This window comes from Globicephala melas, chromosome 12 (assembly GCF_963455315.2).
Source record: "Globicephala melas chromosome 12, mGloMel1.2, whole genome shotgun sequence".
In the NCBI taxonomy this organism is placed as follows: domain Eukaryota; kingdom Metazoa; phylum Chordata; class Mammalia; order Artiodactyla; family Delphinidae; genus Globicephala; species Globicephala melas.
In genome coordinates this window covers 26,588,834-26,614,418 of record NC_083325.1, presented here as the reverse complement: position 1 = coordinate 26,614,418, position 25,585 = coordinate 26,588,834, and the positions used below count along the sequence as shown (strand labels likewise).

Sequence of the window (25,585 nt, the reverse complement as noted above, 5' to 3'; positions counted from 1 at the left end):
CCCTCATTAAGTTTTTATTTTGTTTTGCTTTCATGAATTGTTGACATCTTGCTAGGTTAGGTCTGGGTGTGTCTGTGTGTGAAAGCTGTGTATGTAAATCTATATTAAATCCTTTCTGGTACTTAGTGAGTTTCTCTGGTGGAAAGTCTCACATCTTCAGAGATTTTCTTCAATTTTTTTCTTTGATTTTGGCTTCTTTTTCATCTGATCAGTTCCCCCTGACTATAACTCCTAGTTGTAGCATGGTTTTAAACTTCCTTTCTGTTCTAAAATACCTAGAGATATGTCATGTTTCTACTAGACAGTGATTCTCAGTGATGGTGAAATTTGATGAGAAGGAGACCTTATGAGTAGTGGTCTTCCTCTGCTGATCTCTTTTTTTATTGGGCGTGGCATTTCACCATTCTATATTGGAATTTTATCTCATGAGAAGGAAAATCGTTTGCTTTGGTTAGGTAGCTTTGTCTGAGATATGGGTACTGTGAAGTTGCACATCATTTTAGCCTTTGTTTGAAAAGTTGTTTGATACAAAATTGTATTCACTGCTGTCAGGTAGGACACAAGTGACATTACATCTTGATGTATCTTTCCAGAGAAAAGAAAGAAAAAACAAAAAATACCCTACCACTGTATAACAATGTATATTGGATCTCCTAAACTGTATTTCTTTTTATTTCTTTCATAATTTTCTGCTTTTTTTCTCTTAGTTTAGGGGAAATTTCTTGAGTTGATATTCTGTATGATATTCACTAGTTAGGTTTACTGCAGTTTACCGTCTGCTGGTTACTATCTTCATTGGGAGTTTTGTTTTGGCAATTGCGTTTTTCTCCTCTAAGAATGTTCTTTTCATATTGCTCCGTTTTGTTTGTTTTCTGACCACGCCACGCTGCATGTGGGATCTTAGTTCCCCGACCAGGGATCAAACCCATGCCCCCTGCAGTGGAAGTGCAGAGTCTTAACCACTGGACTGCCAGGAAAGTCAGTTGTTCCTCTTTTATGATAGCCTGTTCTCATCAACGTGGCAGTCTCAAGTCCCATTGAGATTTTTTTGTTTTCTCCTGTTTGTGGCAATAGCTCTGTCTCCTGAGAGGCTGCTTGTCCTGAACACACGGATGGGTCCACTCCTTTTGAATTGCTGGATATTTTTATATCCAGTGATTGTCCCTCTATTGTGTATATGTTTGAAGGGATATTTGCATACGTTCTGTAGCTGAAATAGGTTCTTTAGAAATTGTGTAGGCCTCTGTACAGTTTTTTATTCTGGAACAGGCTCCCTTTGGTAACCCAAAGCCTGCTGGTAGAATCCCCGCCCAGTCAACCTAGTGCATCTGCCATCGCAGTGCCCTACTCCACTCAGCAGGCTTCCCTGCAGTCTCAGAGCTATGCTGTAACCATGGGCTGCCTCCAGTCTCTAGTGACACCACCGGAGACTCGAGTAGATTCAAATTTGTCCTCCTGCTTCAACCTCCAGCTCTCGGCCAGGGGCCATTTGTGAGGCTGGTTTGTGTTTGTGGGTTGCAGAATTGAAAGCAGGGAAGTTGTTTTGTGATCCACTCTGCTCTACACACATACTCTGCTGAAGGCTTCCAAAGCATAGGACCCCTCTTTGGAATCCAGGGGTGATATTTAGCCAAACTGGACCACTTGTGGTTGTCTAACCTTTCCCCCCACCCCGTGTATTTTTGTCTCTACCTGAAATACTTTCTTCTTAATCCCCATTTCCATCTGTGGAGATTCTATGTATCATTTACTTCCCAGCTTAATGCCACTTTTTTCCAGAAACTTTCTCAGATTCCCTCCACCATACCGTGATCACCCCTTTGTTGTATGTTCTGCTTTATAGTCTAGCTCTCCATATCTTTGTCACCCCCTTTCCATATGCATTATGAGCTACTTGAGTTTGGGAACCATGTCTTGCTTGCCTTTATATGGAGAAATATTAGAATGAAGAAGTTAGAGGAAGCCAGGTTTGAGTCCCCATTCAACACTTACCATGAAACTTTGGACAAGTAAGTTCCTTAACCTTTCTGAGTGGATGTTCTCCTCAAGAAAATGGGCATATCAGTAGTACCTACCTCATGATGCGGTTTTGAAGATTAAATGAGATAACATAGCACAGTGAACATTGAGATAAATCTTAGTTTTGTTTCTGTACCCCTTACAGCACCTAGCTCACGTAGCATCTTATCCACACAGGCCTTCAGTTCATGGTGACTGAATGAACGCAGATCAGAGTGCTTTTCGCAAAACTCACTTTTGGGTTGAGTCAGTGGCAGAGCCCAGGAAAGAATCCGGGGTTCCTGAGTATCTTAGACACGTTCCCACCTGCACCTGCTGAGTAAGTGGGTCTTCACATGCCTTTCATAAAGTGTCTAGAATCGAGGAGGAGGGATTTGTTTGTTTTTGTTTGTTCATTTGTTTGTTTAACAAACTGTAGCCTTGCTATAAGGGAGAGAGAACTCGGTTTGGTTGGTTGGATTTTCAAATAATCAGTTACTTTCTTGTCTGGGTTGAAGTTTTAGAAAGAAATAGCCACAAATGGAAGCTCAAAAGAGAAGCAACATAGTGTTACGGTGGAAACATCTGATTCCAAGTAGAGTTTCAGATGGTTGTTGATTGTTAAGTCCTCCTCCAACATGCTCCACAAACCCACCAATCAGCGAATGTGCTAATTCTATGGGTGGTTCTTCCTCTGCTGTTCTTTGGTATGCTGAAGGTGGCATGTCATCTCCCTCTGTCAGATTCTTGTCTAGTAAGGTAGGAAAATCTCTTCCTTGATTATGTAGCTTTGACTAAGCTGAGGGATGTGATTATATCTTTTTAGTGGAAGGAAACTTTTGTAATTGCATCTCTCATTGATTATTACACTTGTGGGCGGATGGGTAGAAGGGCGGTAAACACTGTGAAGTAAATATGCCTTCTAGGAAATTCTCCTCTTTCATAATTTACCTCTAGGCCTGCACTGCCCCCAGTCTTGGAAACTTGCTGGATATGATGTACCAGGAGCCAGCACGATGGTGCTACACATTCCAGACATTTTCTTTTATGAGCCGCCTGAAAGTACAGTTGGAGCCCTTCCCTGAGAAACTCTTAGAGGCCAAGCAGGCAGTACAGATCTTTGAGAGGTCTGTATACAGCGACAGGTAAGACCCTGAGCCCTCCAGCAGTCACAAGCTCTGTGCTTAGCGCTGCATGTTTTCTCCTCTTGCTCAGACTCTGCACTGCTCTTGTCATTGAAAATGATACTTGAAAAAATTGTCTTTTTAAAGACAACACTATACAGATTTGTTCAGACTTATAATTTCACAGTTACCATATATGTCAAGAAAGGAGACTGTGTTTTTCATAATCTGAATGCATTTAATTTCTCACATTGGCACTGATTATGTTTCCTTATTCTTTTCTAGCATAGAAGCAGGCGGGTAGCTACCTAGTATAACCATTACATGCTAAAAGGCACAGAATAGACACTTAAGTAGCAGCATATGTTCTAGGAAACCAAATGAATCAGTGGTTGGTTATCACCTGGGAGAAAAAAGCAGTCGGAATTAAAATGTGTTCCTAAAATGATAGGAGAAATAAATTTATCCTTTTTTTAAATTCTTCAAGAAAGGATTTCTGAGTAGAAATAGCAGACTTGTAAAATTGGCTTCTATCTTGGATTTAACCTTTTTTGACCCTTTGTTGTGTGGCAGGGCTTATTGTTGGCCAGAATCTGTAAGAGACATCCAATCTCTTACAGGTCAGACGAAGAGCATCATCCTGACCACCTGAGGGAGTGAGATGAGGAGTCACTTTTAATGAAAGCTCGCAGATAACTTGGGAATTCAGCCCGTCTGTTCTAGAGGAGCTAGTCCATCTATGCTCTGGAATTCCTGGTTCTGCCACAAAACCAGTCTGTGACTTGTGTATAAGCCATTTGAAGATGAAGTGAGGGTGCCTTAATCTGGACATCACTGAGGGTTTTTTATCTGAAGGTTATGAATGACCTCTGTCAGTGTGAAATGGTGGCATGATGGTCTATCTTAAGCCCCTTGAGTTATCAAAATGGAAAATGTTGCATTTTTATTGTCCACTCACTTCTGAAAACACTAGATTGGTTACCCATTTAATTCCAAATTAGAAAAACTAGCTCTGCTCCTTAGTGCTCCCATAAAGCCTCCTGGAGGAAAAAAAATAAGAATACATTTGTAAATGTATTGTGATTTTTTTTTTTTAGACATGACTTAAAAATCATTCAAGATACATAAAACAAACCCTATAGACTAGGCATTCCTCCTCTGTGGACCCCAAGAGAGAGCCTACTCTTTATAAAAGCGAAATATGTGAATTATAAATGGTTGGGCTATAGATTTTAGTTCTTTTTCAACTGTTGGATATCCTACTACCTATTTTCCTTTCCCCTCTCCCAAGCCATGCCTCTTGAATTAGGAAGATGCATTACATATTACTACCTGCTTGGAAACATTCACCATCTTTTTTTTTTTTGGCCTCGCTGTGCAGCATGTGGGATCTTAATTCCCTGACCAGGGATCGAACCCGTGTCCCCTGCAGTGGAAGCTCTGAGTCTTAACCACTGGACCGCCAGGGAAGTCCCTACCATCAGTCTTTTGATTTCCAGCCCTTTAGTGAGATAGACATGTGAGAGACCCCTTAGAAATAGAATACTTTGTTTAGAAGGTACAAAACCTTGGGACTTCCACTCCTTTAAACATTTATCCATTTATTCATTTGCTCAGCACAGATTTGTTGAATGCCACCTATGTTTAGGCACTGGACAGCAGCAGTAAGCAGAGCAGACCCAGTCCTTGCCTTCACGGTGACCTTAGTCTAACGGGGAACTTTGAGACTGCACGTGTACTTATGTGTGTTATATGTGTTCCAAAGGAGGAACATGGCTTGTTTGGGAGAGTGGATGACAGGGAGGGAGAAATCGAAATCTTTTCTGTTTGAGTTGAAAGAAAATAATAGCATGTGGTTTTAGAGCAGGGACCTTTATGCCTAGGTCCTTAAGCTGGTTCTTCCCTGCAGCCCCTGCATTCGGGCTGCAGGGTTCCCTCCCCTCAGCAGTCAGCACCACGGCCTTCTATGCCCTCTTGCCCCTTCACCACCAGCTCTGGAGAAATAAAGAAGTGCTCATCTTCAAAAAAGGCGAGGGCCCTTTTATAGGACTTATTAACAGATATTTACTTTCTCTTTATAAGATCTTAATTTCCATGTTACCTGTGAAGAAGCTGAAAACATTTTTCAGATACTGAATTAGAAATTCGCCTCTTTTCTTTGTTGCCTTCAGCTAGGCTTTAGCTAAGCCATTCCAGACTGGAAGAGTTGACTTCTGGAGCTCCCAAATTAGTGCCTTCATAGCCTAATGATGAAGTAGTTACAGTGACAGCTAAGGTGTCTTGAGTACTATGTGCCAGTCACTCTTGTAAGCACCTTGTAAGTATTACATACAGTCCTCACAACTCTGTGAGTTGCGTTCAACTGTTAACCTTTGTACAGAGGAAGAAGCAGGCTGAGAGTTTGATGTCTTGCCCCTGGTGACACAGCTAGTGAATTTTGAAGCCAGGCCAGACTCAGGAGTGTGACTCTGCAAGCCATTCTCTTATTGCAACACTCGCAGCCTTGCGGTGTATACTTCCCTGAGCCATTCATAGATAAGGATTCTGAATTTCATTTTCCCAGAAGTAGCCAGTTGCTGAGCGTTGCCTTAGAAACTGGAGTTCATTGTTCAGGATGTAAATTGTGTTTTGTATCAAGATGCCTGAGGTTTGAAAGCAGAACTGACCCCCCTGACATGATGGTTTCTAGTTAACTCTTATTTCCTATTCACCAGATCCTCCTTTAGTTATGGAAGTAAGCAAGGGGCAAAACTAGTTTGGTTTTTAGATTTAGCTTTCTTGTATCTGGATTAGAAGCTCAGAAGCGGAGGAAGCAAGAGCTTATATGTGCTTGCTTTGGAGGAGAGTCTGCTTTCTTGGTAATAGTGCAGTTAGTAGGAAGTGCATTTACTGCTCCATAGGTGACACCGTTTAAATACAGTTCCTGCTCTACTTCTCAAGTAGGCAAAAAGTTGGCTCAGTAGCCTGGAGACTCAGAAGGCTTGAGTCCTTAAATTAAAAGTGGTGGGTGCTTTATACTAGATTGGCTTTTTTTTGGGGGTTTACTTGCAGTAATAATAAGGAAATCTTAAAAGTTTGAGCTTACATGCAAGTTTGAGTTTACATGCACCATTTGCTATATGTTTTGACTGGTTTCCAGCAGGGAAAATTGTTAGCGACCAATGATATTCTCTTTCAGTGTTCCTTTTCTTCCAGTGGATTAATCCATCCAGAGAGCTGTGATTTTGGCCTCTGAAGTCTAAATTCTATTCTCATCTTAGTGTTGAGCAAGGAGGGAGAGATATAGGTGAAGAATTCAGATTTCTTAAAGATGGGTGAGGAACTAGAAAGGTTAAGTGTCAACTATACTTCAGTTAAAACAGAAAAAGAAAAAAAAGATTGATGAGGAGCTAGAAAGGTTAAGTGGTTTGGACAGACATGGAACAAGTTGGTTATTGATTTTTTTTTTTTTGCTTCTCTCTTTCTTTGGCCTTTCATTCCCTTTCCCATTCTCCTCCCCTCTCCCCATCCTACTTACATTTCCAATCAGGTATATCTTTGCAAAGACTCTTTTTGAAAATGGTTCCCTCAGTGACATCGAATGGCATATCTATCAGGACTGGCATTATTTTCTCCTGCAGGAGTTTGCCAGCCGGCTCAGATTACATGGCTTCATCTACCTCCAGGCTGCTCCCCAGGTAACACAGAATTTAAAGCCTTAGACTTTAGGGCCATATGAAACTTAAGAGGTGATGTTCTCTGAGCCCCTGATTTTCCAGTTGGAGAAGGTCGATTGTGGGTATTACCTGGAGCATGGAGAGCAATGGATGAGTAGCCTCCCATCCTAGCGTGAGCACCCACAGGCTTTCTGAAGCAGAGTGCTAAAGCCAATGCCTGTGCGTAGAAAGTGTCCTTCTTGCTGTAGCAACCACACAGAGAAAATTGGGCTTTATGTTTATCACCAGGGTCTGCAGGTTCGACCCTCTGATCAGCTAACCTGTAGCCAATTGCCTCAGCTTTTCCTTCCCTCTAACTGGGTCATCAGAGTCTGTGATGGTCTTGGTGGTTTCCTGAATAGCATGTCAGGAGGAGGAAAAGTGTTTCCTCACCTCATCCTGATACCATCCTAATTTATAGTCTCCTTTTGAACCTTAAGGGTGCCACTGGTAAGGCAAGATGGACTGTGGAAGTTGCATCCCATGACCCTCTGACTTGGACCTTGGAGCCAGCCCAGCACACAGTAGGGTGATGTTATGGCAGCAGCACTGGAGTCTCTGGAGACAGCAGTGGTCCTTAGCTCTGCCAACAGGCAGTGACCGTGCGCAGGCCCTGGAAACCTTTCCCCAGAGGAGTCCTTGTCTGTCAAATCCAGTGTCTCAGGCTAGTGATTTCTAAGGGCTCTTCTGGAGTGGGAGTCAAGGCAGGGGTTATTTTTTGAGGGATGTGTTGTTCTCACCTTTTTAGACAAATATCTGACATACAGTCAAATGCCAGATATACCACATTATCTTAGGAGGGAAAGCTCCCTTCAGGCTAGAGGCCGTGCTCTTAGAGACAGGACTGAGTCTTGTGGAAGGGGGAAGGCTGAGAGCAGATTGACTGATCAGAAAATGGGTGGGAGAGCCCCAGTTGCACAGGCTCACAGGAGCCAGAGACGACAGGACCGGATGGAAGGGCCTGACCAGTTTGAATGCCTTGGGTGTGACAGGGACCAGGTATTGGGGCTCTTTGTGTCAGGAGCTTCTGAAGATTGTGAGGCAGAAGCTAGATCATAGGAGGAAATAAAGAGATTACACGGAAGTAAATAGAGTCTCAGGTTTAAAGTGAAACTTAGCTAGAGATGCAGTGAAGCCAGAGGGCTGAGAACCTTCTGTGAAAATAATGAAGCTGAAAGTAGCTGCCTTGCGTATTTATGACTTCTTGCACAGTAGTCTTCATTGCCTGGGAGCAGGAATAGAAGAGGCCAATTATGAGGGTGATTGTACTGTAGGGGCAGGGATTGGTGTCAGTGATTAGGGGAAAAGGAGACCCCTGCCAAAAGGATGGTTTGAAGTAGCTGAGTGTAGGGTTCAGGGTGAGAGGAAAATCCTGGCCCCCAGGAGGGCTCATGGATGAGTAAGAGCATTGTGGACTTGAACTGAGTGAAGATTGTGGTTGGATTTTGAAGAGGTGACAGGTTTCCAGTAGGAGTTCATGGGATGGATAGTTGAAAGCAGAAGTAGATTGAGGGGCTAAGCATTAAGAGAAGAATTGAAAGTACTGACCTAGCCTTTTCCTGGTTCCTAACCTAACCTAACCTAACCTGCTGGGACACTGGGACCCAGCAAGGGAAGGAAGAACGTCTTCCTCACTTCTTTGTGTACTTGGAATGACTTTGTGAGAAGAGACAATGATGATGACAGTGGTGGTGGTGACTGTTATTTTTATGGTGTGGCTGATACATCTTTTTGGAGAGACGAATTGGGGTATTTCAGCTGGGGTAGAATAAGGGTTGAAGGATTACTGCAACTTGATGGTAGAAAAAAATTGCTTATTCATTTTGATATTGAATGGGGATTTTGGTGCTATTTTGATGGCATTAGAGCCAGGAACCAGGAATGTCGATATCCTTCCCCTGAAGTCACCACTGACCTCTTCTGTGAGACCCAAAGGGAACTATATCTAAGAGAGAGCAGAACAGAAGTGAAAACATCTCTGTGTAGAAAGCTGTGCAAGTGCTCAATCCCCTGGCAGATGCTACGTTTAGAGCTCGAGGGATGGGCTCAAGTAGGGCCTTTTGCTCCTTCCCACCTACTCTCCCCTAAATTGTAAAAAGCAAGCGAGCCAACAGTAAAAAATCAGAAGAGAAATGGCTGGGCCTCAGTGCCCCATGGAATCGAGAAGAGAGAGTGCAGCTGGCCAGTGTGCCTCCAAGAGCCAGGCCGTGTTTGCAGTCTGGACACAGCGTGCTGCAAAGGCCTGGGAACAAGTGGCACCTGGATGCTGGGCTTGAGAAGCACAGCGGCCAGACCCACTAGCAGTCACTGTCCAGTTGCTGTCTCTGACTTCAAGCAGTCCGAACAGCAGCTCTTCCGGCGGTGAGGATGCAGCGGGCAGGGGAATGAAGGGGCAGCTGCCATTTCCAGCTGCACTGTCTTTCCTATTCACATTCAGTATGTCCTCCCCATGAGGACTGAGGTAAAGAGGGACCAGACTAAAGCACTGTCTGCACAGGTTTTTTTTTTTTAAAGAACTTGTTGTAACCATATCAGTAAAGCAACAATTATGCCAAATGCTCAAAATAGAAGTTTACCTAGGCTTCTAGAGGGAAGAAAAGTTTGCTCTATTAAGCAAATTAACAGTGCAAAGGGAAATGATAGCCCAGTTTAGCAGGCGAGACTTTAGCATCAATGTTTGCCTGCCAGCAATGAATGAATAATTATAGCTTTTATAAAAAGAATTGCTCTGCCCTGTGTATAATTGAAACCATAAAGCCACATTCTAAAAAATACGCATTTTCATTAATTCTGATAATATTTTTCTCTCAGGAAAACTAGGTAGCTTTGCTATATTTAGAAATCCTGAAGCTACCTTGCTGGCAGGAATGTGAATTGGTCAGCCTCTAAGGAGGCAGCTTGGCAGCCTGTACCAGCAGTGCACATACTTTTGACCTATTAATCATGCTCCTTGGAATTTACTCCATAAATATGCTCCCACATGGGCAAAATGGTTCATGTGCAAGGCAACATTGTTTACAATAGCAAGTTATTGTAAACAGCCCAGTAGTCATCAGTAGGGACCGGTTGAATAGATTATGCTCCATCCATGCACTGATCAATTCTGAAGTCATGAAAAAGAACTAGAAAGTACTATGCTGACATGTGACAATCTTCAAGACATATTGTTAAGTAAAGAAAAATAAGAACTAAGTGCGTGGTAGGAGACCTTTTATATGTATGGGTTTTTTTTTTAAAGGTGGGGTTAAGAATGTGAAATGCGTGAATCTCTCTGAAAGTATACAACAAGTCACTAACACCTGTCATCAGTGGGGTGGAGACTGGGTATCAGGAAGTCAGTGGTGTAAAGCTGTGTGATGGGCAGGCAGGGGAACAAGGGGAGACGTCTGGAAGCAGTCAGTGATGAGGATGCCAGTAGGGGCAGGATGACCGAAGGAGAAAGAGGAGGTTCAGAGCCAAGGAAAGCAGAAATGGAAAAGAGTCAAGTAGGAGCAAAAGGCCGGTAGAGATAGTCTAGGTCAGAAATGAAAATGTTCAGTGAGTATGTGCAACAAATATTTATTGACCACCTGCTCTACCAGGCCCTGAGCTCAGCCCTGAACCAGACGGACTCTGGCCTGCCTCCTGGGTCTCCCCCAGTCACTGTGCCCTTAGAGCACCCTGTGCAGACCTCCCTCTGTCACCTGATACAGCTGAAATGCCACTGGGGGTCTGTGTTTGTCCAGGGCCTAGCGTAGCACCTGGCTCGCAGAGTGGTGCTGAGTAAGCTGGTACCAGAGATAAAGGCAGAGCCGTGCCTCTTCCGGGAAGCACCTCTGACTGCCTAAGCCCAACTGCTGCCTCCCTTATCTGACCGCCACACTTAAGATCCAAACCTCCCAGTTCAGCACTTGATTTGCTATTTTGTGTATGTCGTTTTACTTGTTATCTAACTAGATTATAGAATCCCTAGGACAAGGACTTCAACTAAGTTTAGAGCAGTTCTTAATTCAGGGGAAAGAGATGAAAAGGGGTAAGTGCTAAAAGTATTAACATGTTAGATCTGTGTTAATCAGTTTGAAAAGTTGGACATAAGATCATAAATGAAATGTGTTTATATGATTTTCTTTCCTTAGAGGAAAGATGGGACAAGAGGGAAACAGCAAAGACTCTGCATCTTTAGGGCTATTGTACCCTACGTTTGGGGATAAAGTTTACATTGGGAATAAAGTTTAAATGTTTGAAAGAGAGAAGTCCTAAATCAGTGAGTTAATCTACTTGTTCTTCCCAGGACAGATGACATTGAATAATAAAGCATTTGCCAGGGAGAGAGAGGAAGGAAGGCAATTCAGGCAAAGCAAACATTCAGAGCAAAAGTTTTGAGATGTGCAAGAGCTTGATCTGTACCGCAGTCAGGAGGCCAAATCTGGCTGAAGCCATGGGTCCAGTGGAGGAAGGAGCTAAGGAAGTTGAAAGTGGAGAGTTAGGAGGGGTGGCCAGACTCTGGAAATGGCCTTGTATGGCCAGTAAAGGAGAAGCTGACATTCCCTGAGCCATTGTGCTTCAAACTTTCTGATCAGAGTGAAATTATGCACACTCTGGAAGGAGTGGAGGATGGAGAGTTCGTCTCAAGCCTCACTTTTTTTACTTCTTTACCTTTGGCCTATGCAGAATTTGCATTGTGCCCCGGAGTGAGTGTTTGATATGATACGAAAGAGATGTTTCAAATTACTTACCCTTTGGTAAATATGATGTTCCTCATACTTCCTTGAATCCGGGCTGAAGACAATAAGGACCCTGTGAGGTATTTTAAGCAAGGAGAATGATACCGTTACAGTCAACCCTCCATATCTGCAGACACAGACCCCACTGATGTGGAGAGCCCACTGTCATTTCATACACATAAGGGACTTGAGCAGCCTTGGATATTTGTATCCTCAGGGGGTCCTGGAACCAACCCCCCCTTACCACAGATACCGAGGGACAACATTGCGATACTCTGGAAGGGTGGACTGAGCAGGAAAACTGGGAGGAAAGACAGCATTTGCCAGGAACTTGATGGGCTCCCTCTGTAAATCTTCACAGCAACCCGTGGGATTGATGAAGGGGGAGGAAATGGAAGCCCACAAAGCTTGCCCCGCTGCTGCCTGGTGAAGACGGGAATTTAACCCTGGACTTTGAGACTTTAGGGCCTGTGCTCTTTCCACATGCTTCACTGCTTCCGGGAGGCAGGGAGCCAGAAGGCGCTTGCTCGTAGTCCAGGTGAGAGATGATGAGGCCTGACCAGGGCAGAGGTGAGAGAGGCAAGGTGAGAGCCAGCTGAAGAGAGATTAAAGAGAATTCGGTGACTTCCTGGATGTGGCTGGGAGGAGGAAAAAAAGGTTAATTCCAGGTTCCCAGGGTAGATGATGTTTGTTATTAACCTGTGATTGAATAAAAAAACAAGGCAGCAGAAGCAAAGTCTTAGTGCTAGTGCCCAGGATAGACATGGCAAGTGGGTCTGAGAGCACCCCAGCTTCTGTAACAGCTGAAATAACCAAAGAGCTCAGCAGATCCTGGGGATTGTCTTTCAGGTTTGTCTGAAGAGGCTACACCTGAGGGCCAGGGAAGAGGAGAAAGGAATTGAGTTGGCGTATCTTGAGCAGCTGCATGCTCAGCATGAAGCCTGGCTTGTCCGCAAAACAACCCCGTAAGTGGAGAAGAGAGCAGCAGTGGACAGAGGCCTGCCTTCCTGCAGCCAGTCATTAAAGTACAGGAAGTTCAACATGCAGCCCCTTAAGCAGGTTCAGAATGTGCTGGAAGTGGTTGGAATTGTCAAGCATTATCCAAATCAGAAATTTAATATTGGATATAATCTATATATTCCAGTAAACTTTTGATTAGATTCTGTTTCTCCAGCTCTTTTGTTTTTTGACATTCCCTGACTGACCGTGGTGATTGATTATGATGACATAGTTGGCTCAGGGTAAAGGGCTGAAAAACTGTAGAGAAATTGTCAATGTACTAAGTTGACATTCCTAGTTTCAGCCTTTCCTCCCTTCAGGCTTGGTGTGGTGTCCATTTAAAATGTTTGAGGCTCCGACCTTCAGTATCAGTCTCAAGACTAAAGAGGAATTTCAGCCTCATCTTCCCAGCCAACTTTATGGAATTCTTTTTCTAAACTACTGTTTACATGAAATTTCCTTAAGAAGGTATGTGACCTTAGATCTGTTCTGAATTATTAAGACTGGTGAGTATGTGAAACCTGCCATCTTTTTTCTGTTCCCTAAATGTTCATGCTTCTTATAGGCTCTGCTCTGAGGCTCTGCTGAACATTCCAGTGCTGGTATTGGATGTCAATGATGATTTTTCTGAAGAAGTAACCAAACAAGAAGCGCTCCTGAAGAGGGTGGGGAAGACCTTAACTCCTGCTTTCTAGTAGATTTCCTTTTTTGCGCTTTTATTGCTTCAGACTTCAGTATGGGCCCTGTGCATTGTGCCTCACATTGCATTTCACACTCCAAAGCCTGTGGGGCCTTGTAGAAGTTAGTAACATAATCCCTGTTCTCTAATATTTTGGGCCAATAACTGTTAAATAGTTGACTTGTAATATGTGCTTTCCAGCTGACTCCCTCCTCTAAGGTATTCTAGAACTAGGGAAATGAGACTTCTGGATTCTATCCAGCTCTGCCACTTGATACTGTAGGACCCTGGGCAGGTCACATTTCCTTTCCATACCTATTTTCCCTTCCTCACAAAAACTCATGGGCTTGGCTACATATGCATTATGGATGGACTATTGTGTAGTCTCCTGAAAATGTGAAATTAACTTTTGGTTTTTCTCTTTCCCACAGGTAAACACCTTTGTAAAGAATCTATAACCAGTACCAGGATGTTCTAGCTGTGATCTGGGCTGTCTGACTTTTTGAAACCAGAAGAATACCAAGTCACCCACCTTCCCATCCCCACTCCAATCTCCTTTTACACCTAGAGTGCTCTGACACTCAGGGGTTAGGTTTCTATTACCCTTGGACCCTGCCTTTGTCTTCCTTTATATCTCAAGGACTTCTTAAATAAAGTCTACATTTTTGTGGATTTTGCTATCCAGTTGTTCATTTATTTCAGCGTGTGTCTACTGGTGCCTGCTCTGAGCTCCCCTCTAGACTGGCCATTTTCACGTGAGAAAAGTCTTTGCTTTTCTTCTTCTTGAATCCTTCACCAGCCAGACTTCCCTGTGTGTTCACTGGCTCCTTCTGACATGCCAGGGTGGGAACTGCTTCTAGGACCCCTAACCAAGCTCTGCCTTAGTCATGAAGAAGGGAAGTAAAGTGACTCAGGAGTGGGTGGATGCTCAAGTGTGAGTCCCCAGAGCCAGGAAATGGAGCCCAAACTCCAGGAAGCTCCTCTGTCTCTTCCCATCCAGCACTCTTGGTTTGGGGGGTGGGGTGGGGATTTAGACCTTTGTCTTAGAGCTGAAGAACCTGGATGAAAGAAAGGGAGGGAAGGAGGGAGAGAACAAATCATGAGCCTAAAAGTTCAGCATCTGATATTTAGGGTTCGGTCATCCTGGCACTCTGGCCTGCTCCAAACACCTGACCCAGTGAGTTTCAGTTGACCTTAATGGAGTGAATCTGTCTATGCTGGAAAGAAAGAAAATAATTTTTTGTGCTGCACTTCAAGCTTCAAGGACAGTTTATTGTTAAGAGAGAAAAATACATGGCTCTATAGAATGGAAATGCTTCATTGAAAGAAGACTGCAGATCCACGATTCACCGGGATCGGAATTCCTGCTCTGAGCCCTTGACAGTTGCACAGGCCCGCAGGAAAATGAATGAGCTTGGGACCCAGAGTGTCCCAGGAGACAGAAACCTGGGTTTCCCTTCATGCTTGGGAAAACGAGTGTGAGACTGGTTTCTAACAACTGTGGGATGTTTTGAAATCGCACGGCATTTCTTTATCCTACTTTAAAAAAAATTTTTTTTTTAATTTATTTTTGGCTGCCTTGGGTCTTCATTGCTGTGCGCGGGGGCTACTCTTTGTTGTGGTGCGCGGACTTCTCCTTGTGGTGGCTTCTCTTGTTGCGGAGCACAGGCTGTAGGTGCGCGGGCTTCAGTAGTTGTGGCTCGCAGGCTCTCTAGAGCATGGACTCAGTAGTTACGGCGCACGGGCTCTAGAGAGCAGGCTAAGTAGTTGTGGCGCACGGGCTTAGTTGCTCCGCAGCATGTGGGATCTTCCCGGACCAGGGCTCGAACCCGTGTCCCCTGCATTGGCAGGTGGATTCTTAGCCACTGTACCACCAGGGAAGCCCCTATCCTGCTTAAGAAAATGTTAACAGCTTTACTGAGATGTAATTCACATACCATACAATTCACCCATTTAAAGTGTACAATTCAGTAGTTTTTAGTATAGTCATAGGGTCATGCAACCATCGCCACAATCAGTTCTAGAATGTTTTCATCACCCTCAGAAGAAATGCCACACCAGCTGCTGTCACTCCCCCACAATCCCCACCCACATGCGCCCCGCCCTGGGCAATCACCAGTCTACTTTCTATCTCTACTGATTGGCCTATTCTGGACATTTCATATAAATGGAATCACATACTATGTGGCCTTTTGTGACTGGCTTCTTTCATTTTAAGGTTTTCAGGCTTCATCCAAGTTGTAACACGTATCAGTACTTCATTCCTTTTTATGACTAAATATTTCGTTTTGTGACTATACCACATTTTGTTTATCTATTCATCCATTGAGGCACATGTAGATTCCATTTTTTGACTATTAAGAATAACACTGCTATGAAAATTCATATACAGGTTTTTGTGTGGACGTATGTTTTCATTGCTCTTGGGCATATACCGAGGAACGGAATTATTGGGTCAAATGATAACTCCACGTTAACTGTTTGAGGAACTGCTAAACTTCCAGAATTCCATGTTACATTCCCTCCAGCAATGTATGAGTGTTCCACTTTCTCCACATCCTTGCCACCTATCATTTTGATTATAACCATCCTAATAGGAGGAGTGAAGGCGTATCTCATTGTGGCTTTGATTTACATTCCCTTAATGGCTAACTATGTTGAGCAAAACTTTTCATGTGCTTATTGGTCATTTGTATATCTTCTTTGGAAAAAAATGTCTACTCAAATCCTTTGTCCATTTTTTCCAATTCTGTTATTTGGCTTTTTATTGTTGAGTTGTAAGGGTATATATTCTGGATACAAGTCCTTATTATGTATATGATATACACATGTTTTCTCCCATTCTGTGGGTTGTATTTTCATTTTGATAGTGTCCTTTGAAGCACAGAAGTTTTTTATCTTGATGACATCAAATTTATTCTTGTCACTTATCTTGGCACCATGTCTAAGAAAGTTTTGAATAACCCAGGGTCACAAACATCTCCTATGTTTTCTTCTGAGATTTGTATAGTTTTAGCTCTTACATTAGGTCTGTGATACCTTTTTTGTCTTTTTTTTTGCGGTACGCGGGCCTCTCACTGTTGTGGCCTCTCCCGTTGCGGAGCACAGGTTCCAGACGCGCAGGCTCAGCGGCCATGGCTCACAGGCCCAGCCACTCCGCGGCATGTGGGATCTTCCCGGACCGGGGCACGAAGCCGTGTCCCCTGCATCGGCAGGTGGACTCTCAACCACTGCGCCACCAGGGAAGCTCTATGTGATCCATTTTGAGTTAATTTTTGTGTAGAGTGTAAGGAAGGGATTCAACGTCATTCTTTTGCATGTGTATATCCAGTTATTCCAACACCATTTGTAGAAAAGACATGTTGAAAATCTGTCCCACTTGTTCTTGTGTTTATTTGCTGCTTCAGGCTTTGGACAAGACCAGGGATGAACACAGGGTATTCGGTGTGTTTTGGAAACTCAATGGTTTTGGTCCTTTAGCTTTGAGGGGCCTGAATGTTTCATTCCCATTTAAGTTTCCAGGAACCACTAAGGTAGAAATCACCTGTAAACCCAGAGTAAGAGCACTAGGCCCCCACCCTTCATTCATTTATTCAATCATCAACAAATATTTCACTCTCTGCCATATGCTAGGGACCGAGGAGATACCAGTGAACACAACAGAAGGCAGACCTTGTCCTCACCTCACAGAACTTGTCATCTAATGGAGAGGGTGATAGACACTGAACAAGTATTGCAGGTGTAGTGACTGTTTCAAAAGATGTACAGGTGTACCGTGGGGGCCTATAACAGGAAGAGCCAACATAATCTGGGATAGTCCCCTTGCAAAAGTGACATCTATTCTGAATTCTGAAGAAGGAGTGGGGTATTTAGGCAGAGAAAAATGTTGTGTGCCAAGGCCTTCATGTGAGAATGAGGCATTAGGCCCAGACTGTCAAAACTTGATGAGGTTAATGAGCTTATCATTTAAGAATATCCTCCTCTCCACATTCTTCACTTAGTCTTCTAAAGTCTGAAAATCTACAAATTCAGCGTTTCTTTCCATTTGTAAACATTGCCTTTAGAATGTAACTGTTCTCTAAGATAGTCAAAGCCATCAACAGTCTCACCTGGGTGAAATAATTTGCCATTTTCCAAATTGGTAGCTGAGCTGGTCTGGCGAGAGAGAGTACATATTTAATGAGACGTAGTTTGGGACTTTAAGGATGGGGGTGGAGGTAGGTCTGGGTGAAGTGTTTAAATATGGAGATTAGGTCTGCACTGGCAGGCCAGTCTGGGTGGGCTGTTCTCACTCTTGGATTAGACGGTCCCCCAGAGTCAAATAACTGGGATTAACACATTAAAACAGCTACATTTCTTTCCGGCTTACGATGTGGTAAAACCTGCTGTTCTAGAACCAGAATAATTACCTTAATGGGTTTATAACGTGGATTGAGGCTGTGAAAGTTCTCAAACTCTCAGGCTTTTAACATGAAAGGAGAAGGTGAAGTTTCAGGTGAAAGAGGCTGTTTTATATACAAATACGAGAATCACTGGGAAAATGAAGCAATAAAATAACATGTATTTTAAAATTGAAAGACTAAGCTTCTTCAGCCCTCACTTTAAAGAGTAGGCAGTTTAAATCTCCGGACCACTTTCTCCTTTTTTTTTTATAAATTTTTTTATTTTAGTGTTTATTTATTTAGCTGTGCCGGGCATTAGTTGAGGCACACGGGATCTTCGTTGTGGCATGCGGGATCTTTAGTTGCGGAATGCGAACACTTAGTTGCAGCATGTGAGATCTAGTTCCCAGACCAGGGATTGTACCCGGCCCCCTGCATTGGGAGCATGGAGTCTTAGCCACTGGACCACCAGGGAAGTCCCTACTTTCTCCTTCTTGGAACTCTTTCCTTTGTTGGTCTCTTCTGGCTTTTCCACTACTTGGTGTCTCCCTTTCTGTCTCCTTGGCTGACTCACCTTTGTTTCCTCTCCTCTAAAGTGTTGGTGTTGCCCCAGGCACCCTTGGCTCACTTCTGTCTTTACTCACTCCTCTTGTTTGTGGTCTTGTATTTGTTTTCTATTGTTGCCGTATCAAATTACCATAAAGGTGACTTAAAGCAGTACAGACTTATTATCTCACAGTTTTGTAAGTCAGAACTCTACCATGGGTCTCACTGGGTTAAAATCAAATTATCAACATGGCTGTGTTCCTTTCTGGGGGTTCTAGAGGAAAATTTGTTCCCTTACCTTTTTTGTCTTCTAGATGCTGCCCACATTCCTTGGCTTGTGGTCCCTTCCTCTTCAATGTTGCATCTCTGACTCTTTCATCATCACATCTCTCTCTGACCACAGCCAGGAAAGGTTCTTTGCTTTTAAGGGCCCACTTGATTACATTGGGCTCATCTGGAGAATCCAGAATACTCTCCCATTTCAAGGTCTTTAGCCTTAACTACATCTGCAAAGTCCCTTTTGCTAGTAAAGTAACATTCACAGGTGCCAGGGATTAGGTTGTGGACTTTTTCTGGCGTGGGGCAAGCATTTTGCCTTGCACAAATCTCAAACACTGTCAAGGTGTGCACTATTAACATGGGGTGAGGACTTTTAAAAACTTGGAGATGTTATGGAAAATGTGGATCATTTGCAATAGCGTAGAGAATAGTACAGAGAACTCCCATATCCCTATTGCTCATGTCATAATCAATCAGCCTAAGATCACTGGGAACAGACCTGTATTTTGACAAAAATCAGATTTATTAACTCATTGAAATGAAGGAGACCACATACCAGAGAAGCTATGGGTGTCTCACCAAACAGGCAAAGAGAGAGTTATAGGACTTAGGGTAAGGATAGAATTTTGGTAAAATTTAAATGAAGTAATGTTTTGATAGGCTCAACGCAAAGCAGGAGTCAACATCTGGTCTGAACTGCACTAAGGAAAGGTTCATTTCCTTAGGAAGTGCAAAGTTAAGATAAACATGGAATGTTGTGCTCAGAAGCCCCTTATCTGAAGCTCTGAACCTGGTTTGCAAATCAAGACTGCTTCCCTGGGAATTCCCTGGCAGTCCAGTGGTTAGGACTCCGCGCTTTCACTGCTGGGGGCATGGGTACGATTCCTGGTTGGGGAACTAAAATCCCGCAAGCCATGTGGTAAGGCCAAAAAAGAAAAGAAAAAAAAAAAAAAAAAACGACTGCTTCCCTGTGTCAAGGTGACTTAGATCCTCCTGGCAACAGAAGGGTGATTCATTTTTACTGATAAAATTTCAAACAGCAAAGTTTCTGATGGTCTATGATTTTAGAGAACAAGGTCTCCCAGTGAGTCGGAAAGCAGTAGTCACACAAAAAAGAGGGTGGTTATGATACTTTAGTTGCAGTGTGCCCTTAGGAGGAATATTGTTTCATAGTAACTTTGTAGCTAGCCTAACCTATGTCTGTCCTCCCAGCCTGACGAATGGCAGGGCAGCTTTTCTTCCCCTGAACATGAGCTAATTTTTACTTTTTCACCCACTTCAGTTATCTACTCATAGCCAATTTTGTTTCATCTATAGCCTACCCACCATTCTCAGATGATTTTGAAGCAAATCACAGACAGGAAGATGACTTTTAAAGCTACAGCTATATTGACCTCTGGATGTCATTACCTGGGCATCCCTTATGCTCAGTGTGTACAAGACAGAGTTCTCAACCCCACCCCCACCTCAGCCAGCAAAATCCGTTTCTCCTGCTTCTCCATTTACCCAGTTGACTCACTAGAAGCTTTGGAGTCATCTTTGCCCCTCCAGCTCTCATTGTCCCCTCCTTTTTCACCAAAGTCTACCTTTTCATCTCTGAAATCTCTCAAATCTTCTCTGCACCTCACTTTGTTTCTCTAGTTGCAGGTGTAGTGGATATTGTGGTTGACTCGCCAGCATTCATTCACTCTACCTGCTGTGTCAGGGCGCTCACAGGGCTCCCTTCCCGGTATGGGCGGCCAAAGCCAGGAGTGGCTGGAACGCCTACTCACCGGCCAAGCCCCGGCCAAAGCCCCGGCCAAAGCCCGCCCATCACTATTACCACTAATTGTCTCTTTCCTGAGATGCCTCAAATAAACCATGAATTAAAGACCTGTGGTTGCTTTGCAAAAGAACAGCTTCAGGTCGGGTCTCAAGACCCACCCCTGCCACCAGATAGCTGCCCCTCAGCCCTTCCCGTGTGGAAGTATCCCAGCTGCCATGTTTTTATAACCTCACCTCCCACCACTCATTCCATAAACCCACAAGACTAACCTAGGTTCCAGAATACAACCTGTGTTTCCCGCATAATGCGATGCTTTTCTCTCCCTCCCTCTCACCTTTTCCCCACTCTTTTTTAACTGGAAGACCTACTTATTCTGCCAGTCCCAAGAGTGCTCCTCCTCTCTGTGTGAGGCTCTTCCCTCTCCCTTCACACAAGCATCCAGGCTTTGTGCCTTGGACCCTCTGCTTATTAAACTATGCATCAGACCTGAATAAAGTTGTCTGGAGGTACCTCTCCCTCCTGGGCTTTGCCATCCTCAACGCAGACCATCTTAGTCACTTAGCACAGTGCCTGACATGTATCTATTTATTGATATTTAGTGAGTGACTAACAGAGACTTGCTAAATAAATGAATGTTGTAACTGGAGTCATGATCTGCCCTTTCTCAGGTCACTGGGTGTGAGAGCTCCATATCACAATCATCAATGTATGAATTACTTTCCAAATGTTAAGCACTTTGAGGATATGCAAGAAAATTATAGGTCCAGACCCCCCCCTCCTCCGCGTGTCATCAAAGGGAGCCGATTATTGACTGTCTACTGTGTGTGTGCCAGCCCCTCCCGAACACTGTGTAAATGTTAATCAATCCTCTCAATAATCTTATGAAGGAAGTGTAATATTCCAGTTTTTATCAGTGAGGAAACTGCAGCTCAGAGAAGTTCAGTAACTCACACATGGTCTATCAGTAAGCGATGGAGCCAGGACTTAAACCCTGGTCCATCCTGACCCCCTGTAGAGCCTGTTCTCTTTCCACATCAAACTGACTTGTAAGGGAGATGAGTCTAGACTTTCAGAAAAGAGGGCAAGCACGTACTTCTTTGGCTGCCTGTCTGGGTTTACCAGCCTGCTTTTGTTGCCTGGGTAGGAAGACCTTCTAGCTTACCAGCACTGCTGGGTGGAGGCTCTCAGGTGTATCTTTTTCTTTTTTTTTTTTTTGCCACACCACGCAGCTTGCAGGATCTTAGTTCCCCAACCAGGGATTGAAACTGGGCCCTTGGCAGTGAAAGTGCAGAGTCCTAACCACTGGACCCCCAGAGAATTCCAGAGGAAGGAATTTTTCTTTTTTTTGGCTCCCAGGTGTATCCTAAATATACCTTTGGCCCCCTGGGGCCCTGAGCAGGCCCTGCATCTTCAAGGTGGTGAGCCCCTTCAGATGCTGGGCAGTGGGGTGTATTTGGAAGTTCGAAGGTTCTGGAATGCCTTTACAAGTGCCTTCCTATCCCAGTTCCTGGACCAACCTGTCCATTGGGATCAGGTGGTTCTCCTAAAACGCCTTTAATAATGTTAATATTCTCCTTTTAAAAGGTTGCTGTCTACATGCAGAGTGGTATCCTGGATTGGATCCTGGAATAGAAAAAAGATATTAGTGGAAAAACTAGTGAAATCCAACTCAAGTCTGGAGTTTGGGTAACAGTAATGTACCAATGTCAGCTTCTTAGTTTTAACAAATGTACCATATAATGTTAAGATGTTAGCACTAGGGAAAACTGGGTGAGGGATATATGGAAACTCTCTGTGCCATTTTTGAAACTTTTCTGTAAATCCAAAATTATTCCCAAATAAAAGTTCATTTTTCAAAAATGTCAGTGCCTCTTGCAAGATGATGACTAGGTTCCTTAACTGGGCTTTTGGGGTCCTCCAGCCTCATCTTCCCCTGCCCCTGTGAAAGAACCCTCTGTTCCAGCTCAACGGTCCTCTGAACTCGCTGTCTTCTGAACCAAGCAGTGCTCTCCTGGTCCCCACATTTACCCTAGCCTCACCCCCTGCTGGACTGATGACAGCCAAAGACTCCATCATGGTCCGAAACTGCAATGAGAAGCAAGTTCCTGTGAACGTGATGAAGCCCCAGGGCCCGTCATCTGCAAGGCCCCAAAGGGTCCACCACAGTTGTGGTGAGAATGTGACCCCCCTGCAACTATTGCTGTCACAGAAAGTTCTCAGGGACCTGACTCTGGTAGGGATAGCTGACTCCTAGAATCTATGCCATGTGCCCTTGACATGCCAAGTAGCTGCAAGGGAGTCTGGGAAAAACAGTATCTGAGTTCATCTTCACTGTGGGAGGTGGGCTCTACTGCCAACACAGTGGTCCTTCACACAGTGGGAGATGTTCACTACAGATGGATTTTCTAGAGCCAAAGTTTCCACGAGTCACCATCGGGCTCAGGTGACACTTGGGAAACTCCAGCTGGGTCTGGCCTGGAGGTTGCATGGTGCAGACCGTGCTCCTGTATTTGATTCACTAGGTCAGAGTCAGGGGGACTTCACCTCCTGAGAGTACCTGGGTTAAAACCCTGAAAGTGAGAAGGGCCCAAATTCACATCTTTGTGAGCAGCGATGGAAAAAGCAACACTGGGGAAGCGACCACCTGCTCTGAGGCAAGAAAGCACTGGGCATCTGCGAGAAGATCAAGCGTTCAATGTTCTCCTATCATTCCTGCAGCCACCGGGAGCATCTGATTCCTCCTCTCACTCATCCCCAATATCCAGGCAATCATCTGAGGCCAGTAACAGCCCTCCTAATATGTCACATATCTGTTTCATCAGCAAGCACCCTATTCAAGAAGTCTTTGCTGACTGCCTCGCCCCCACAGCTGGGTCAGGTGCCCGTCATTGTGTTCCTGTTGAGTGCCTTTGGCACATATCTTATTGTTGCACTTGCCACATAGCATGAAAACGATCTATTTCTTTGTCTCTTTATTAGACTCAGAATGAGTCTTATTCCTCTTTGTCTCTCCAGTGTCTGGCACATACGAGTGAGGAGCTCGATAAATACTAAACAAATGGAAAGAAGTAGGCTGAGCTTAAGAAGGGCCCCTTGGGGCTTCCCTGGTGGCGCAGTGGTTGAGAATCTGCCTGCCAATGCAGAGGACAGGCGTTCGAGCCCTGGTCTGGGAAGATCCCACATGCCGCGGAACAACTAGGCCTGTGAGCCACAACTACTGAGCCTGCGCGTCTGGAGCCTGTGCTCTGCAACAAGAGAGGCCACGATAGTGAGAGGCCCACGCACCGCGATGAAGAGTGGCCCCTGCTTGCCACAACTAGAGAAAGCCCTCATACAGAAACAAAGACCCAACGCAGCCAAAAATAAATATAAATAAATAAATTTTTTTAAAAAAGAAAAAGAAGGGCCCCTTGGACTAAGCAATGAAACGTCCCCTACACCCTTACCCCTTATGCTCGCAGCTACATGCTACGTACTTGCCAAGTCCCAGGCCAGCTCCCAGCTAGGCTCTGAGCAGCTTATCTACCTCTGGACTAGATTATGTGATTGTGTGACCCGTAGAGTAAATGGCAGAAATAGAAGATGGGCAGTGAGCCCTTGGATTCTGCTGGCAGCGCCCCTGCCCCGGGTGAACCTGGAGCCACTGGGGACCATGAGTGCCCCTTGAGGAGGGAATTGCAGAAGAAAGCAGCAGCCCGGGGCTTGACTTGGTAAAACTGCATTAGCAGCTGTGGATTGCCCTCCTCAGACTTCTCTTACGCAAGAAAGAAACTCAAAGTGACTGTCGTTGGGGATTTTATCATTACGTACAGCTGTGGCTCTGAGGGTATTGCAACATTCTCTCTTGCCAGTTTGGGGCCCTGCTACAGGGCAGTTGTGTCAGATGGCTTGCAAATGGGGACCCCAGGGAATGTTACCTGGTACTAGGGACCACCTGAAGTTGACAGATGAGGAATGATAAAAGCATGTAGGGAGAAACTGTGTCACCTTGGCAAGTCTTGATACCTTCGGTTTCTTGCATTGACAACAAAGATAATCTTCAAGGTCCTTACAGTCTTATGTTCAAAATATTTGCCCTATGAATGAAGAAGTCACATGGAAGGGATGGAAGGCTTGGGTTTGGTGTAAGACAAGCCTAGGTTCCAATCCTGGCTGCGCCACACTAGCCAGCGGTGCAACCCGGGCACTCTTAACCTCTCTGAGCTTCTACTCTTACCTCTGAAAGTGAAATAAACTCTGCACCTACTTTGCAAGGGTGTTCCAAGGATTAGAAATACTGGAGAGAAACTTCTGGGCACAGAAGTAGCTGATCAGAAACTGGAGCCAGCATGTCTGTGTGGGTGGAGCGGCGGTAAGAGTGGGAAAGTCCTTCACAGTCTGTCTCTGAGCTGAGCCTTGAAGGACGAGGTGAGGGGTGTGATGGCGGCAGAACGGCAAGGACGCGCAGGCAGTTGGGCAGCACGGACCAAGGAAGGAAGAGACATGATGCGATGGTTACGAATGGATACAATGTGGTCCCAAATGGAGAGAGACAAAATGACCCTAAGTGTGACGCAGGACACATGGTAACAGGTGCTACTTCCGCCTACGGGAGTTTCATGGGTCACATGGCATTCGAGCTGGGCATTAAATGATAGCAGGATTTCCAGAGCTTTGGGGTAAACACCAAGAGCAAAGGCAGGGAGCTAAGAAAAAGTCCTGTGTGCCTAAGGCAGGGGAGGCCGTGACGTTAGAGGAGGGCGGCAGTGGACGAAGAAGGCTCGAAGGTTTGCAGTTGAGCGCTCGGAGCGGCCAAGACACGCCGGGCCGGCGCCGACCCAGCGCTCACAACGACTCGCTGACTCTACCTGCTTCTCCGCGGCGCCTCCACGCGGGTTGCGTCCGCGAGGCCAGAGCCAGAAGGCCGGGGTCTGGAAGGAGCCTCTGAATTCCCCGGGGCGCCCTGGCAAAGGGGCTGGCGCGGGACTTGTGCTCAGAAGGCGAAGGGCTGGGAGAGCAGGCGGGCATTCGCTGCAACTTCCTTCCCGCCTGGCTGCTGGCTGCGTGCCCTGAACTTGACCTCAGATGACCTCTGTGTTCCCTTCTTGGAAACGGTTCCATTGCCAGGAGCAGTTGAGCTCTGTCTTTGGCTTTCTTTTTCCTTCAGAGCAGGGATCTCGTCTCAGCTGAGACTGGTTCCTGCTGCCCCCCCGAGTCTCCGCTCCTTCAGCAGCACCTTGCTTTCCCTCCACGGTCGCCAGCGGGATGCCTTCTGTTAACAACCTGCTCTCCTTGCTTCCTGTCCACCTTCATTGTTCTTAAGACTGATGGCTTTAAGAGTGTGAGATCACTGTATGGATAAAGAACAAGGGGAGAGGTGTGAAATCCCGCCCCCACCCCCCCCACCCCACGGCCCCGGCGCCTCAGACACACAGC

At 45.0% G+C, this 25,585-nt stretch overlaps 1 protein-coding gene across 7 annotated transcripts in view; it reads left to right on the top strand.

Annotated features, from left to right (window-relative positions):
- DGUOK (deoxyguanosine kinase) overlaps positions 1 to 13,870 on the top strand; it is a 36,102-nt gene extending 22,232 nt beyond the window's left edge. For 2 of the 7 annotated variants that reach the window (XM_030877600.2, XM_060309305.1), the window contains 5 exons: positions 2,956 to 3,143; positions 6,652 to 6,799; positions 12,370 to 12,485; positions 13,085 to 13,184; positions 13,630 to 13,870. In XM_030877600.2, coding sequence (XP_030733460.1) covers positions 2,956 to 3,143; positions 6,652 to 6,799; positions 12,370 to 12,485; positions 13,085 to 13,184; positions 13,630 to 13,656 — 579 coding nt within the window. In that variant the 3' untranslated portion in view covers positions 13,657 to 13,870. The other 5 variants (XM_060309306.1, XR_009566158.2, XM_030877598.2 and 2 more) reach the window with 5 other exon arrangements.
- The last annotated feature ends 11,715 nt before the right edge of the window (positions 13,871 to 25,585 follow it).